Genomic DNA, 17,758 nt, shown 5'->3' with positions numbered 1-17,758 from the left:
TCTGCGCAAATATCCTGCCAAAATTGAAAATAAAATGAAATACCTACATTAGCAATTTCATTTTTCACATAAGCACGAGTAATTTGTGACAAAAATAAAAATACATTTAAAACTGCTATTTGTCATTTCATTTTAGTTGTTATTCTGGTATTTATAAAAATGTATAAATTATAAAATTAAAAAGCTAATAGAGAAAAGATACAAGCTACTCTTTGGCTTTGCCTTTTATTCATAAAATGCAGAATACATGTCAAAACTAAAATCAAAATGTAATGTTTACCTTCTTACTTCTTTTTAATAGCAATAAGCTGCATATCGGACAAAATGAAAATGCAAAAGTGATAAATCAACAGGAAAGTGAACGTTTGGAGTGTCAAAATGAAAAGGCAAATGCAACAAACATCGAAGCCACCTGCTGGAGATTTACTTTTCCCTTTTCATTTCATTTCATTTGCTTTTTCGTTTGACCAACATGCAAATATATGTTAATTCGCACTAGGCGGGGCTACGGGGTACATTTTAGGACATCCTCAGACCTCAGAGTCAGAACGGCATCATTCCTCAGACTAAACCACTTCAAGTCTCGAGTAAAAATTGTCATGTCTCTGGTGTATCTGGTGAAACTGAACAAACAGAGAAAAATTTTAAAATGTTAAACTGGCACTTATATTAAGAATACACAATAGTTTTCTAAGTTATACGAACCGGTATATGCTCGACTATGCTTGCGTTTGGTCTGATACCTTTTATCTGAGACCGTTTGGGCTGACGGCGTTTGGTCTGATGTACAATTTCACCAGATCTGAGACCTGACGATGGTTTTTCCCGAGACTTGAAGTCATTTAGCTTGAGGAATAATGCCGTTCTGACTCTGAGGTCTGAGGATGTCCTAAAATGTACCCTGTAGCCCCACCTAGTGCTAGTTAACATATATTTGCATGTTGGTCAACTTGAAAACGAAAAAGCAAAGTGTGAAATGAAAAGTAAATCTCCAGCAGGTGGTGCCTCTGTTCGTTTGCATTTACCTTTTTATTCTGACACTTAATGCGCGTCCACACCGAAAACCGAATCACAAACTGTCTCTTTGCAGATGTTTGGAAAAAGAAATGGCAAAAAGAGGTTTGCATTTACATTTTATTGTTTCAATTTTAATTTCTTTTTTGGCCGGATTTGCCTCCCATACGCACAGGCACTCTCTAGATCTCTAATAGGCACTCTCCAATCAGCCATGAGGTGGAGCTATTCAACAAAAACTAGTCTTTTTTCATCTGGGATAAAACTAAATCACTTCACATCATGTGTTACAACTGAGACGGACATTTTTTCGAGTCAAGTCTTTTAAAAATTTTAAAGTTTGACAAATTAGCTTTTCAAGCTAGTCTGTGGATTTTAATCAAATCGTCTCAAATTTAGTCTTAAAACAATCTATAGAGTCTGGAGGTAAATAATTATTTTGAAAAATCATGCCTTTAATGCACGGAATGGCCAAAAGACATCAATCAAACTGTTTGGCTTGGCTTTTTCTGACATAAGGGGCTAAAAATCCATCAGTTTTTTTTCTGATTGTGACAAAAATTGGAAACAATGTACACAGTCATCTGAGGAAGCATGCAGCATTTTATTTAAATTGGTCTCCATAGTAAAGACACAATAATGGTTTCAAATACCACATCTCAGTAAGATCTAAAACTTTGCAAATAAGTGTTTGTTCCAAAATTGCACATGTGGCAATTTCACTTAAACCCACAGAATCAGGCGTGGCTATATTTTCTCTGATCATTAGAGGGAGCTTCAGCAGTAATTGCAAATTGTGAACTTCAAACTTACAAACCATTCTAAACTTTAAATCTTTGCACAGAAAGTTTCTGAATGTTTTATATTTCGGCCTGACAGTTTTGCAAACAAAAGTCTTTTAAAAACTTGTTTTTCAGTAAATCCGTTTTTTGGATTTTTTTTCATCAGTGAATTTTTTTTCATACTATTCTTTTTGCATACTCTCAACCAGTGAGGTATCAAATACAAGTCTGGTCTTAAAACAATCTGTGGAGTCTAACATCAAAAACATCATGACTTTTAAGCAGAGTGTGTAGGAAAGGACAACTTGAAGTGAATATGAAGCTCGTATCCTGAGAGCTTTATAGGAGATTAAAGCTCAACAATTACCAAAAACATATGATGTTAAGGCAGTCTGATTGTGCTTGGACCTCTATAACTGCTTTCAGCTGTATTTAGGGTGCAGAGTGGAAGTGGAGCGGCATGGTTTTTGCTCTGAACGCTTTTTGCTCCATCCCGTGAGCCAGACAGTCCTTTTTTCTGCACTGACTATCTCTGTGTGATATGAGTAATACAACACTGAGTTTATGGCTTGCACACAATGGCCATTCATGCACAGCATCTGCGCTGCAGAGCTGTTCAGCAGACCTACATACTGGAAATTCTCGGCAGTCACAAAAACGTTCTACACATAGTACATAGAGTTATTCTTGTGTTTTCCATTTTGCTGTGAGAATGATAAAGAAAGGTGTGTTAAAAGCATGTGTGTCTTGTCTGGTCCATTGCTTCAAAAGAAACCTTCCAAAGAAAGTCTGTGTAGAACAAAATGTTGAACTAGTTTTTTGTCTAATAATGGCCGTATATTATATAATTTGTAAAATATAATGTGTTGTGTTATGTGGTAAAATAAAACAAAAATAAGAATGGATCATATGGAGCTGACATGGAGTGGGTTTTTATCTGATGTGCGACTGAGAAGCAGGAAATCGAAAACTTGGAACAAGGAGTGAAAATGTCTACTGCTCCACTCCACTTGCATGCTCTGTCAGGGTCCAGTCGCACATTAGGTAGGACCCTATCGGAATTGTATGTGTTTTTATTATTCTGATTCTAAACGACCAGGCCAAACCAAAGTCAGTGAATGGCCGGTGTAGCTTCAGGTTTTCTAACCAGTCAAGCAGCAGCACAACTGATTCCACTTGTCCGGTCAGTTGGTCTATGTCTTCAAACAGTTGCTTAGTTATGTGAGGTGGTTGCACTGAAAACCTGCAGCCACACCGGCCCTTAGTGGATGAGATTTGTGACCCTTGCCATAAGTCATAAAAACATGAAACTTGGTTAATAGATAGTAGTCCCTCCCACTGCTCAGGCAGATGACATGAGCCCAGTTGTCTTAAGGGGGATGCTATACCATAGCCGAAAGCATTTGGCCTTGTAACTCCTAAACCAGAATTTTTAGAGACAAAATACATTTTTTCCCTGATGCGTTAGCTCAAGATAAACTAATTTGCCGTTTAGACCATTAAGTCCCACCTACTTATTTTTTTCTAATTTGCATAATATTCACAAAAGCAGGTTTTGTATTAGTCCTAAGCTTTTCACTTGATCCTCTTCTAACTGACATGAAAAAACAATTCACAAGAACCGTAATAATTGGAATAATTTATAATTCTATAACTCGAGAATTATTCATTCAAAAAATTTTAAACTTCACAGGTTTATTCAGTAGCATATTCTAAGGTAGTCTGTCAATTTAGGTGCATGCAAATTGTTAAGGGGTGTTTTAACTGCTAAATAATTGTTTTCAAGCATCCGTATATCCGATCAAGGTGAAATTTTGCACGCAGCATCTGTGAGACAGATGACATGTGAGTTCCTAAGGATGACTTGATACATCAAAATGTATCAAGTCATTCTTAGCCAATTAGCTGTCAGCAGATATTTGAAAGGCTTAACATCGACCAGTCGTAATAAAGCTTGTGAATGATATGTCTACAGCAGGTTTTCTAACAAAAAATTAAGTTTAAAAAGATTTGGCCTCTGAGTGTGCTATTCATTAAAATCAAGTATATGTTATACATATTTTACTTAAGGTCAGATAACTGGTCTCAGATAATGCAGTACAATGTTCCAAACAACTTTGCAATAAGTTTTTTAAAAAAATGCAGTAATTTTGCAATTGTTAATTGTTTGAAAACTGGACTTCTCAAACTAGTCTCTAGGTTTTGATCCAAACTATTTCAAATTGGTCTTCAAATAATCTGTGGCCTGCTAAATCATAGATTTCTCATTGACATTATCACATCTGTGTGTGTTTGTGAACAAATGTTAATAGTTGTCTCTATGTTTTACTTCAGAGGTGTTCATGAAATAAACTTTTTAAAGGTTCATAGTTCCCTGTTAATCTGGATCGCAGAATAACACAATGTTAATCAAGGAAACATATATATATATATATATATATATATATATATATATATATATATATATATAACATTTAAACAATTAAAACGATTAATGTTAAAAAGTCTGTACGGTACCCTTCTCAAATATCCCAACCACTGTTCAACATGAGCAAAAACAGGGGCAGTAAAAACATTCTTTATTGCTTATCCTTTTGATCTTTTGTTCAAAATATTAACTAAAATAACCTTTAGTTGTACAATGTAAGTAAGTACAATGATTGCTGGAAAATACCTGAACTATGTCATTAAATAAATATTTTTTCTCAAATCTTTGGTATTTTTACTATTAGTCTATAGTCTATGTTATGATGTTAAAATTACATTGTAGGCTGTAGAAATAAAAAAATAAAGGAAAGGATAGTTTTATAATTGCATTCACTTGCACACTCTGCCCGGCAGCTGAGAAATTCAAAAACAGTAACCCAACTTAAATCAAGCTGAGAAAACACAATGGCAAAACATTCTTAATTTAAATAACCAACCATGTTGTTTATTTGGCAGTTAATAGTGCAAGCAGAATCCATAGCTAAAAGCATGAACAGGTTAACAAAATAACAGCTTCTTTGCAGCTGTTCCTGTATAATGCTTTTCCTATGACTTTTGTGATATCCAGGGAATCTTCCATTTCCAGTTGGGAAGAGGGGAGCCCATGCTTCATACACGTCTTAGACCACATTGCAAAGTGTTCTTGGAGAAGATTGCCAAGATGTATGAACTACATGTTTTTACCTTTGGGAGTCGCCTCTATGCACACACCATCGCAGGTAAGCAAATGACATGGCATGAAAGATACTATATTCCCTCAGAGGATGCTGTGTTGCTGAGTACTGAGTGCAGTTGCTGTGCATTTACTAGATATGCCAAATCCTTTCCATGTTGTCTTGCTCTTGGTTACAGCTTTTGGATTTTGGAAGGACGTATAAATCCATAACTATTTTGGTACAGAACTGTGTGGGAAGGGAACAATAAGTAAAATTTGTGATGTGATGCGTGTTGTCCTTTTTGAATCACAATATGATACATTTTTAGATTTTAATGCTAACATAACTTTTATACAACAATTATAACGTCTAGTCCCAACTTAGCAATTTTGACAAATGTGCAGGTTGTGCAGTCAGAGCTGAAGGAGTTCAAAGAAATGCTCAGTATGCTGATTGGAAGAAACAGGGTGAAAGGGGGCTAAAAAAAAGTATGCAGTGAAAAACAAATAGACGACATCTTGTAATTGTAGACGTGCAAAATGCAGCTATATGGTAGATGACGATGGAGCTGATGGACAAGGATTTTGCCAGTGCATACACACAGAAATTTAGTGTTAACTTGTATTAAGTGATTGTCCTATATAAACCCATCAGAGATGTCTATGCAATGTGTGTAGTTTTATTTTACTAAACCAATTAAGGCCCGATTCACACATATTGCGTGTGCGTCATTTCGGTGCCCGTGTTCACTGATCAGCGCTTTCACACAGGCTGTGCATGCCAAGTGGCAGAGCGTCCCAGATGCCGCACTGAAGCGGTGCGGTATTTAGAGAATCGACTTGGCACAGATATTTCTGGGCGTTACGCGCGTCATGCAGCAGAATACACAAAAATAAACCATGAAAATTAGTGAAAACTAAATAAAAAAACATATACAAACTTAAAAACGCTATTTATAATACATGACAACATATTAGTTAAACATTCCATGCTCCAAACAGTTTTCCCGGTTGGTCTACCAGGCTTGAACCTTTTGCCTAATAACTATGGAGAATGCTGTTGAGGACAAACAAATATACCATGTACTTTTATAAATTATATTTTTGTTAAGCACTGATGTGACCATTTATCCATCTGGAAAAAGGAATTTCTGTATAACTTTCTTGCTGTTCTGCTCTGTGGCACAAACTGTATATATGAAAGGCCAGTGCATTCGAGTTGTAGCGCTCACGCTGCTGCATCGCTCACGCCACGCAGAAGAAGTGTGAATAATTCTTTACAGCCTTATTCAGTAGAAGATTAGGTAGCCTGTCGATTTTTGTGCGCATTAGGGGGTGGAGTTGATGCTACATGGCTGTTTCTCAGCATCCGTACATCCGATCAAGCTGAAACTTTGCCATCTGTTAGCCAGACTATAAGTGAGTCTATAAGGAGAATTTGATACATTGAAATTTATGGTCGCCATCAGCCAATCAGCATTTAGCAGGCTTTTGACAGGCTTAACATTGACCAATCCTCATTAAACTTGAATGGTGTCTATAAGTAGCCACTTTCTAACAACCAGTGAAGTTTCTATTCCATTCATAAAATTAATAAATTATTACGTTATTAATATATTATTACCATTTTTGACCGAACCTCTGTATGAATCTAATGTAGTACAGTGTGCCAAACAATTTTGCAAATGCATGTTTATTACAAAAATGCATAGTTTTTTGTAATCGTCAACTGTTTGAAAACCGTACTTTTCTAACTAGTCTCTGGATTTTAATCCAAACTTTTCGAAATTGGCCTAGTAATTCTCTCCACCCTCTCTAGGTAAATAATTATCAAAAAAATATTGACTTTTCTACTCACTGGGGTGTTGATCAATCAATTAATTACTTCGGCCATGGCATTGCTAGCTTGATTTGCTATAACTCATCAGTCATTGGTCAGATCTCCAAACTTCAACTGTTTGTATGTATTCAGACTCTGATGGGGTCTGCCAAATTTGGTCCAGATTGGCCTTTAGGGGGCGCTTTAGCACTCAAAAACACTTAAAAATCAATAAAAATGCTATTACAATGTTATTACAAGTTCCACAGATAAGCAATTAGTGCCATGTGACTCAGTTTCCTCACATGAATAACTTTGTAATTACATGTTATGTCAGAAATTGGCCTTCTTGTCTGGTATTTTGGCTTATTCATTCAAAGACTACATTATACGAAGGCTTATTATACAATTATCCAATTATCTCCAAACTTGCAATAATTTTACAAATTAGGACTCTAATGGTCTTGCCCAATTTTGGTCCAGATTGACCTTTAGTGGGCACTTCAGCACTCAAAAAAACTAAAAAAAAAAAATCAATTAAAATGCTATTACAATGTTATTACAAGGTCGACAGATAAACAAATGGTCCCATGTGACTCAGTTCACTCTCATGAACAACTTTCTAATTACATGTTATATCAAAAATTGCACTGCTTGTCTTTTATTTTGGCTTATTCATTCAAAGATTTCACTATACAAAGATTTATTATACAAAGGCTTGAGGCCTTTTTAGGCCTAATATAATAAAAGGCTTGAGGCCTTTTTAGGCCTAATGGGCTAAACGAAAAGCTTGAGGCCTTTTTAGGCCTAATGGGCTAAACGAGAAGCTTGAGGCCTTTTTAGGCCTAATGGGCTAAACCTGCAGAAGGGCCCATGCTGCTGTTGCGTGCTTGAACCCGCTCATTGCCGCTTGCGGCTATATTTAGGGTTCAAGCATGCAATGCATTGAACTCTATCTTAATTGTCAAGATTTTTCTTCATATTCTTTTTCTTCCCTGAAACAGAATGCCCATACCATAAGTCCTAGAGACTTGAAACTTGGGGGCGCTGTAGCGCAGGTCAACAAGGGGGCGCTATAGCGCAGGTCAACGCGTTTGGGTCTATAACTCCTAATCCAGATTTTTGCCAGACAAGACATATTTTTTTCCTAGTTCCTTGGGTCCAAACAAACAAATTTGCCATTTGGACCCTTTAGCTCCGCCCACTTAGATTTTGAGCTAATTTGCATAAAATGTGAAACCTACTTTTGCGAACTAGTCCTGCAATTTTTGCCCAGTCCCCATGTAATTGGTGTCAAAAAATTCAAAAGAGCATGAAGGTCAATAATTATCAAAAACATTTTGGCTTTTCTAAACAACATGGCTGCCATATGCAAATGAACCCTTCTGGATAAATTCAAATTAATTCAGAATTAATTTAAAATTCTGTAACTCGACAACCCTTCAGCCAAAAAATTTCAAACTTGACAGACACATTTGGGAGAAGATTCTGAGGTAGCCATTCGATTTTTGTGCGCATATGTAATTATGGGGCAGAGTTAATGCTACATGGCTGTTTCTCAGCATCCATACATCCGATCAGGCTGAAACTTTGCAGATACCATCTGTTGGCCAGACTATAAGTGAATCCATAAGGACAATTTGATTAATTGAAGTACATGGCCGCCATTGGCCAATCAGCATTTAGCAGGCTTTTGACAGGCTTACCATTGACCAATCATCATGAAACTTGAATGATCTCTACATATAGCCACTTTCTAACAATCAATAAAGTTTGAAAAAAATTGACCACTGGGGGGCGCTATTCATAAAAATTAACATATTATTACATATTATTACTATTTTATTACAAGTTTGCTTGAACATCCTTGTGTATCATATGTAGTACGTTATCCTAAACAATTTTGCAAATACACATTTATTACAAAACTGCATAGTTTTTTTGTAATCGGTAACTGTTTAAAAAGCCTACTTTTCGAAATAGTCCCTGGATTTTGATCCAATCTTTTCGCACTTGGTCTGAAAAAATTCTTTGGCATGTGTAGGTAAGTAATTATCAAAAACACCTTGACTTTATTGCAAAAAACGGCCACGAGACACCAATGAATTTTTTTGGCCCAACCTTTTCTGACTTCTATATGTAGAGATTCTTTAGTTTTTATGTGATTGTGACAATTCTTGATAAACATGTACATTACTATTTTCTGAGGAAACATGCAAAGTTTCATTTAAATTGATTGTCATAAGTCCCTACAATACATAATCTAGTGCGTAATTATTAAAATGTCATCATTTTCTTCTATGATTGAAATAAAGAAAAGATAATGGTTTCAAATTACACATCTTATTAACATCTAAAACGTTGCAATTATATGTATGTTCCAAAATTACACAGGAAATGTAGAAATTTGACTTAAACCCAGGTTGGCCACAAAATCAATAACGGTAATATCTTTTCTGCCCAGCAGAGGGAGCATCAGCAGTAAATGCAAATTATGACTTCGAACATATGACATTTGGCTTGATTCTGCTCATGTTAGCTCTTACAATGTTGAATTTACTGCCAAAAATCTAAAATGTAATTATTCCTGTCTAAGGATAAAAACAATGAAAACATGACAGTTGTTTCAAATTATGCATCTTAATGAGAATTGTCACTTTGCAAATATGTGTAGGTTGTACTGTACAGGAAATCCTATAATTTTATTTTAGCAAATTTTGTTCAGAGCAACAATTTTTCTCTGGCCACGAGAGGGAGCCAAAAATCATTGTTGACATATACATGGAAAGCTTTACTGTATGTCTTTAGGTGAAGAGTATTTCTGAATGTTATGTTTTCCACTAAGCCTAACAATTTTGCATAAGCAAGTCTAAAAAAAATTCAATAATTGCACAGTTGAAAAAAGATGGAGAATAGACATTTCTTACTAATTCTTGAGTTTAAATCAAATTTCATTTTTCTTAAAACAATCTTATTGAAAATATCATGACTTTTAAGCACAGTTTGGCTGAAGATTTGACTAAATTGGTGTGAATTGGCTTATTCTGCTATAAAAGGCTGAAAGTACATCAATAATTGTCTGATAATACCCAAATTTGACACAAATATACAAAATGACAAACTGACAGTGTGTTATGGTTTCATTTGGAATTATACTACTCAATAGTCACAGTAATTGCAGGGTGGGAACTAATTCCCAAAATGGTGCTTGGTTCCTTATTGCTCCATACCAATAAATTGTCTCAAAAAACAGGCTGCTGTGGGCCTCTTGTAGCTCACCATGAAAACATCCGCCTTTGAAGATTAAGGTTGTGGGTTTGATTCCCTGTCACAGATGTCAGATGGTGCTGTAGCAATTGTTGTGAACATACACTTAATTATCTTAATCTTAAGGAAGGGTCTTTCTTAAACAATTTGCTGCCTTCTGTGACCAGAGACATGAAATTTGTTTATGCTGCCACTTTGTCCTAAAATGGTGTGTGGCTCCTTGTTGCTTCCTTTCAATAAATTGTTTCAAAAATTGCAATTTTGCCACAGACGTCTTGTGGCTCACCATGGGAGCCTCCACCTTTGAACTCTAGGGTCATGGGTTCGAATCCCTGTCATGGATGTTAAACTGAGTTGCGTAGATTGTAGCAGATGTATCACCTAGTGGTCTTAATCATAAGAAAATGGGATCTATCTAAACGTCTGCTGCATTCTACGACCAGAGGCCACTACTTAACTCCTCAATGTCTTCCCGGTGCTTGGACCCCGCAGATTGCCGCTTGCGGCTATATATCAAATTATGTTTGCCGAGCTCAGGGCAGACATTGAAAATTGCATCCCTTTATCTATGGTCGGTCGAATCAGTGCAATCAAAATGGTCACATTTCTGAGATTCCTGTACCTAATATGAAACCTTCACATTTATTGCTTTTTTTTAAGCAATTGAATGCAATTATTTTGCCATTTTGTGTTATTTTGTCTGGGCCTACAAGACGCCCTGCATCTGCAAATGTTACCTATAAAACAATTCACCATATAAGTCTTGGGTTTACCTGTTTTTAAACAATATTACTGGGCTGCAATTTTTGGGTGTTTTTTTGGCAGTGGGGATCCCCAGAAGAGGCATCATCAAATTGTTCTCATTATGGATCAAATTTGAGGCCAGATCGGTTCCAAAGTCTTCTCTTGTGGTTTTGTTATTTTCAGAATCTATACCCGCAAACGCCATAATATATCATACTTTAAAATTTGCTCAGAATTCTGAATTAAATTAAACGCTTTGCTCATTCCAACAGCCTCAATCCATACTTCAGTCCATCAGTCCATTTTTTTTTTTTGTCTTTCCAGCTTGAACCAAACCAGCTGACCACTCATTAAATGAGTTGTTTTGTATGGACCTGAAGAATCCAAACCCCGACCCAAACCAGGGAACTAGCCATATGTCTCGAGTATTTTAGTAAGTTTCTTGCGTGCAGGTTCCAGGTAACACAATGCACTGATGCAGTTTTATAGCTGGATTGATGCCAAGATTAGGCTCAGCCTATACATGACAAGTGACAGGTGTGACAGACATGACCATGTAGGGAAAAACAAAAAATAGGCAGAACAAAATGTTCTAAATACAATCACAGTACAGCACACACAATACTGAACATAATAACATATAATACAGCACTGAACACATTACACAGCAGTACATTCCTTCAGACCCATCTTCTAGACAACTGTTAAACACTGTTATTGGGAGACCAGGGCCATCAGTTGCCCACTACCAGAGGAAATATGGGAGGAATGCCTGTACCGAATACCACATTGTTTAACTTGATTCGGGGTCCAAAATTGGACCATTTAAAGGGACTTGAAACATCTTTTCTTTGTCTTCTGGCTCTCCTTTTATTCCTATACTCATTTCTGGTCTGTGGAGATTGGGCTAGGGTGGGCAGGGACTCTATGTTCATATTGGTGTTTTGATTAACCCGTGTTGCTGAATTGCATAAAACTGAAACTGAAAATAAAATACATTTTAAAAAAATTGCAAAAAACTGATAGATGTCAGTGAACTCTGTCCTGATTGGCCGTACTGTATTTTGTCTCTTTTGAAACATAGTCTGAGCTGAAATACTCCAAATAACTTGAATGGATGAGGCTATGTTGGTGGGTATTTGTATTTGAATATATGGGTATTTGTAAATGCTATTCTTGCAGCTCAGCTTTCATTTGTGGGTGTATGAACCTAGGAATAAATGGTGCAGCAGAAACCTTAACAGTCTTTGCATACTACGTCAAAATCTTAACAGTCTTTGCATACTACGTCAAAATTTTGGATTGTGGTGATCAGATAGACACGTTAGGTATCCAACGCTTGCTTCTTTATTTTTTGCACTGGAGCTATAAGACTAATGTAGCTAGCAAGTATGTGCATATGTTTAAAAAAAAATAATTGTTGCTGTTTATTTTGGTACATGTGCATGCCTGTGGTAAGTGGAGCCAGGTAGAGGCTATAGGAGTTGGTTCAGTATTAGGAATGTGATTCTAAAATCGAGTGATGATTTGCAATTTTATTGTTCACTACCATTTGTGCCAGAAGTATTTGGATGTTTCATGTAATTTGTAGGTTAGGCTATTTCAGCTACACCATTTGCTAGTTGATGCATACTATTGAGCATTCAGCCATGTAACTTCCATAGACAAACATTGTCCATTGAATGGGTCTACTGAAGAGGTCAGTGACTTTCATTGTGGCACTGCTATAGGATGCCACTTTGGCAGTCTGATGGACAAATCTGGGTTTGGTGGACGCTGGGATAATGTTATCTGCCTGAGTGCATCGTGCCAACTGTGAAGTTTGGTTTTCGCACACTCTCCTGCATTTTCGCTTCTGTGGGCACACTTTCTCTTCTATAGTATTTAGCTGAATTTAGCATAGCTCCAGAATTGGGTCAGTTTGCCCCTGAATTAAACCAGGGATGAAGTTCAACAATACAGCAGTCGCAGTCACACAGTGCATGATGAAAGGGATCTTTCCCCTTGTTTGTTTAGCTTGCTGGAGGTAGAATTTTTGCAGTTTTTAGAATTGCAAGAATGTTCACGGCGTAAAAGATATCTGGTGTTACTGGTTATACTGTCTGCTGTTCTTTTTGAAATTAGATCAGGATTAGCAGATAACCTTTTTAACATTTGTGCCTTAACTTAAGTTTTAAAATTTTATATCTTCTTGACAGTCAAACTGTTGGGGTGCAGGCTGTTTGGGAATTTGTGAAGCAACTGATATTTGACACCCAAAAATAATAGTAGACAAGACTTAATAAATTCAGTCTAGCTGTTGCTAGATTTGTTGTGTACATGGGGAGGTAAAATATTTTATGGCATCATTAAATCACGTGAGGACTGGATTAACTCAATACAAAATAATGCATCTGTGATCTTTACACTGAATCCTACAGTTGCTAAAAAAGGAACCTTTTGGAAATTCCTGGATTTCTGCATTGTTTACTAATAAAATGTGGGTTGGTCATTATCTCAGTCACAATTATTGACAAACACAACCTAACTAAAATAGTAAAACACAAACAGTTGTACTTTTCATTTCTTTTATTGAGCACACTGAGAAAATATCCACAGTGCAGGCTACAAAAAGTAATTGAACCCTTGAATTCAGTAACCTGTAGATCCCCCTTCAGCAGCAAATCACCTCCACCAAATATTTCATGTTATAGCTGCAAATAAGATGTCCTCGATATGACAAGGAAATGTGTTTCAGTTCATCAGTATTTTTTTTAATGTCTTGCCCTCTTCAGGTCGTACCACAGCATCCTGGGTTAAGGTCAGGACTCTGACTTGGCCATTCAAGAACAACTAGGTTTTTTCAACCAGTTGATTTACTTGTGTGCTTTGGGTATTTGTCTTGTTGCATCACCCAACGTCTCTAGCCTGCACTGTGGTTGTTTACTAAATGTGCTCAATAAAAGAACTAAAAAAAGTACAACTGTTTTACTTGTACCTTAACTAAGTTTAGTTAGGCTGTGTTTGTCTATAACTGTGGCTTAGATAATGATCAGACCACATTTTGTTAATAATCAGAGCAGAAATCCAGGTAATTCCAAAGGGTTCCCTCACTTGTACATAATGTACATAATGGTGAAACAAATAAAGTCAGTGAAACTAATAGCCAGTGATGAGCAAACAAAACAGATGCATTTTGGCCTGGTCCTTTTTCAGTGTTTGCAGACAGGCAGTAAGCCTAATCTTTTATACCACCTCATCTGGTACAGCCTGACCACATTTAAGTGGGAAAGAGGCAAAAAACAAAACAGTTACATATAATTGAATGCAAAAGTTTGGCACCTCTGGCCAAATAACATGTTTTGTTGGTTGCTGAAGCGAAAAGAGGTAAACACAACCTATGCAGCAAAGTGTTTTTTAAAAATGTAAATGTAAATTTAGTTCAGTTACATTTGATTAATTTACCCTTCTAAGTCTTTGCAAATATCACAGCTTGAAAACATTTTTTGTTGCCAGATTGGAGTCTTTCTATTCTTAGTTGAGGAACTTTTCATCCACTGTTCCTTGCAGAACTCTTCTAGTTCTGTAGTGTTCTTGGGATGTCTTGCTCTAACAGCATGTTTTAAGATACACCCACAGATTTTCAATGTTATTCAAGTCAGGGGATAATCTTTTTTGGGACTGGGATGATGGCAGAGGACTTGAAGAATGTGGGTACAGAGCAAAGTTCCATTGATTTGTGTAAGAATTTTGTGAAAATTGGTGCAAATTGAGGATAGCAGTGCTTTAGAAGATGGTGAGACTAAATCTGGGCCTGGAGCTTTTGTCACCTTTTGACTCCTAAAGAGCTTATTGACGTTGTGCTTGTTGATGGCGAGATGAGCAGGAAGCAGAGGTGAAAGAGCCAGGGTGGGGAAGGAGGACAAGGGATTGTCCTTTGCACATTCAAATCTAAAGTAGCACTCATTCAGGTGGTTGGTGAGCTGGTGTGCGTTCAGGAAAAGAGGTTCTCATTTCCCCTTGTAATTGGTAATTTCTTGGAGGCAGGGCTCCAGACTTTTTTATTTTATTTTGTTACGTGCAAATTAATAATTTGCAACCATTTTAGTCGCAAATTATTAATTTGCACATAATAAAATTAACTCACCAGTGGCGACAGGTAGAAACTTTTGATTATTATTTTTTATGGGTAACTATTTATTATTATGGTTCTGTGTTCATTGCTTTTTTATGTATTTTCTTTCAGCATTTTTCATCTTGAAACGTAACTGTATGGCAAGCCCAGAGGATCAGAATTCATCAGGGTTTTGACGGCGTATAAAGCACGCGCTACGTTTACAAACACTATCAAGTAAAAAAGCGCAAATTTAGTTTAAGGAGGCTCGTGATTTCGTATCCTTGAGACAACCAGCAACCATGATGCTTGTAATTGGTTCATAAGAATGGGCAGTACTGTCAGTACAAGCAAAAGTAACACGTTCAGTTCCATCTTTTGTCCATCTTGGGGTAAAGGAAAGTGAACAGCCTTACAGCAGCGCTGTCAATAGGCCCACATGTAGGCTACATAGCCTGCTTGCCGCATGCATGTGTACTGGAAAGTTTAGTTAGAAGTGCGCAATGAGACAGGCAAAAACCTAGCACCACAATAAGTCAGTGGAGGCAATAAAAATTCTCCTAGCTGTCACTGAGTTTCAAACTGAGCAAATCAAATCTACCCCTTGAAGCCAGAAGGCTGAACCTCTTGGGGATATGTAGATTCAGTTCAGTTTTACGCCGTAGAAATGGCGTCCTCCGTTGACTTGTTGTGGTGGTAGGCAGCTTGATGTGGGTCCAATGTAGCAGGCAGACAAGACTTCGAATGAGAAGGAACTAGTCTTTCATAGCACTTGGAGATGATGGAGGTGAGTGCAACAGGGCGGAAGTCAATGAGGGCTGAGGTAGTCAAATGCTTTGGCACTGGCAGTCTTGAAGCTGGTTGGGACAACTGCCTGGACCAGTGACCGATTGAAAATGTCCGTGAAGACCCTGGCTAGCTGTTTAGCACATGCTCTAAGGACACGGCCAGGTACTCCATCAGGGCCAGCTGCCTTTCGTGCATTCACTTTGCTCAGAGTGTGACAGACACCTGTGGTAGAGAGTGTGAGTGACTTCTCATTAGGTGGTAAATCTGCTTTGGAGAAGACCACCTTATTTCCCCTGTCGAAGCGAGCATAGAAGTGGTTGAGCTCATCTGGGAGTGAGGCGCAGTTGGTAGGGGGCACAGTGCAGGGTGGTTTCAAGTCAGTAATTGACTGTATACCTTGCCACAAATGCCAGAGGTCAGATGGGTTGAAGTGCTCTTCAGTCCACTGTTTGTAACAGTGTTTGGCCTTTCAGGTGCCTCTTCTGAGGTTGGCTCTAGCTAAGCTGTAAGCATCTTGGTCTCCAGACCTGACGGCAGCATCTCTTGCCTTGAGCAGTCGGCGAACCTTTCTGTACATCCAGGGCTTCTGATTAGGGAAGATTTTAATTATTTTGGGAGTTGTCACTCTGTCCACACAGCTGTTGATATGTCCCAGGACAGAGCTGGTGTAAATGTCAGTGTTATGAGGGTCTGTGGTGGCCTGGGCTGCAAACACACTCCAGTCTATGTGCTGGAACTGGTGCTGAAGAGAGGAGACAGCCCCTTCCATCCAGATCTTTACAGATCTTGTTGTGGGTTTCACATGTTTGATGACTGGGTTGTACTTGGGGAGCAGGAACAAGAGAGGTGGTCGGACTGTCCCAGGTGGAGGAGGAATGTTGCTTTGTAGGCATTAGGCACACTGGTGTGAACATGATCTAAAGTTCTTTGTCCCCTTGTGTTGCAGAGACATTCTGGTGAAACTTTGGAAGTACAGATTTCAAACTGCAGTGATTAAAGTCCCCAGCGACAATAAAGGCTCCGTCCGGGTGCACAGTTTGCTAATAGCAGCACAGAGATCTTTCATAGCCACATTAGCATTAGCGTCTGGGGGGGGCATAAAAAATGCAGCAGCCACGATGCAGGTAAACTCATGTGGAAGATAGAAGGGTCTGCACTTAATAATTAGGAACTCTAAATCAGCAGAGTATTGACTGAGTCTGTGCACCATGCTTTGTTTACATAAATGCGAACACCACCACCGTGGCTCTTAGCCGAAGCTGTAGTTGACTTATCAGCTCTGAAGAAAGTGTGCTCCTCTAGTTCCACTACGCTGTTAGAAACATCACTATTTAGCCAGGTTTCTGAAAAAAACATGAAACTGCAGTCCATAAGCCTTTTCTGAGTGAGGTTACAGGTCTTTAATTCGTCCAGCTTTTTCACCTATTCTCATCAAAAGAGAAAACTAAATGCAAAGAGTGCAAGCTCTAGTGTGTAAAGTAATCATGTTGCAGCATTGGAAGGTGTTTACTCATTTACTCTGTCTGTCTTTTTTAAGAGTCTGTCTTAAAACGTTTTTCTTGTTGTCTTGTCTTTTTTTCCCATTTTTGCCCTTTCTGTATTCTTGCAAAGGCTTCCTGGATCCTGAAAAGAAGCTTTTCTCTCATAGAATCCTGTCCAGAGATGAGTGCATTGACCCATACTCCAAGGCTGGAAATCTTAAGTGAGTGATATTATTGCTGTGCTTGATATGCTTTAAATATATTTCACGATTTTCCTTTGATACTTTCGGTACCTCTTTTGTATTGAACTTTTGCTTTTAAAGGTTTTGGCTGCTAGTTCTGGTGTGGCATATTTTGAGTTGATCATAGCCTGCTAATATTACATCACTGCACAGAGATTTTGAAATTTGTTGTAATTGAAAAAGCATACACTTAATAGTACAAAGCATATAATCACGCGATCAAATATAGTCAGCTTCATCATTAATGGCACCTTAATAACAAAGGTAATGAAAAATGTGAGGAAAAAGGTAATGAAAAATGTGTTTATGGTTGATTAGCTCAATCTCATACTGTATTTTTACTGTTTTTTGCGTGAATTTTTTTTCATGAAATCAATGACATGGC

The 17,758-nt window shown here is 37.6% G+C and overlaps 1 protein-coding gene across 1 annotated transcript in view; it reads left to right on the top strand.

Annotated features, from left to right (window-relative positions):
• The window catches only part of ctdp1 (CTD (carboxy-terminal domain, RNA polymerase II, polypeptide A) phosphatase, subunit 1), a 150,906-nt gene that overhangs the window by 67,341 nt on the left and 65,807 nt on the right, over window positions 1-17,758 (top strand). Inside the window, exons 5-6 of the mRNA XM_036567056.1 lie at window positions 4,852-5,002; window positions 17,262-17,352. Coding sequence (XP_036422949.1) covers window positions 4,852-5,002; window positions 17,262-17,352 — 242 coding nt within the window. The remainder of the gene's footprint in view (window positions 1-4,851; window positions 5,003-17,261; window positions 17,353-17,758) is intronic.

This window comes from Colossoma macropomum, unplaced genomic scaffold (assembly GCF_904425465.1).
Source record: "Colossoma macropomum unplaced genomic scaffold, Colossoma_macropomum, whole genome shotgun sequence".
Taxonomy (NCBI): domain Eukaryota; kingdom Metazoa; phylum Chordata; class Actinopteri; order Characiformes; family Serrasalmidae; genus Colossoma; species Colossoma macropomum.
Note: the sequence above shows the minus strand (reverse complement) of the source record. Positions and strands in the feature narration are given on the sequence as shown.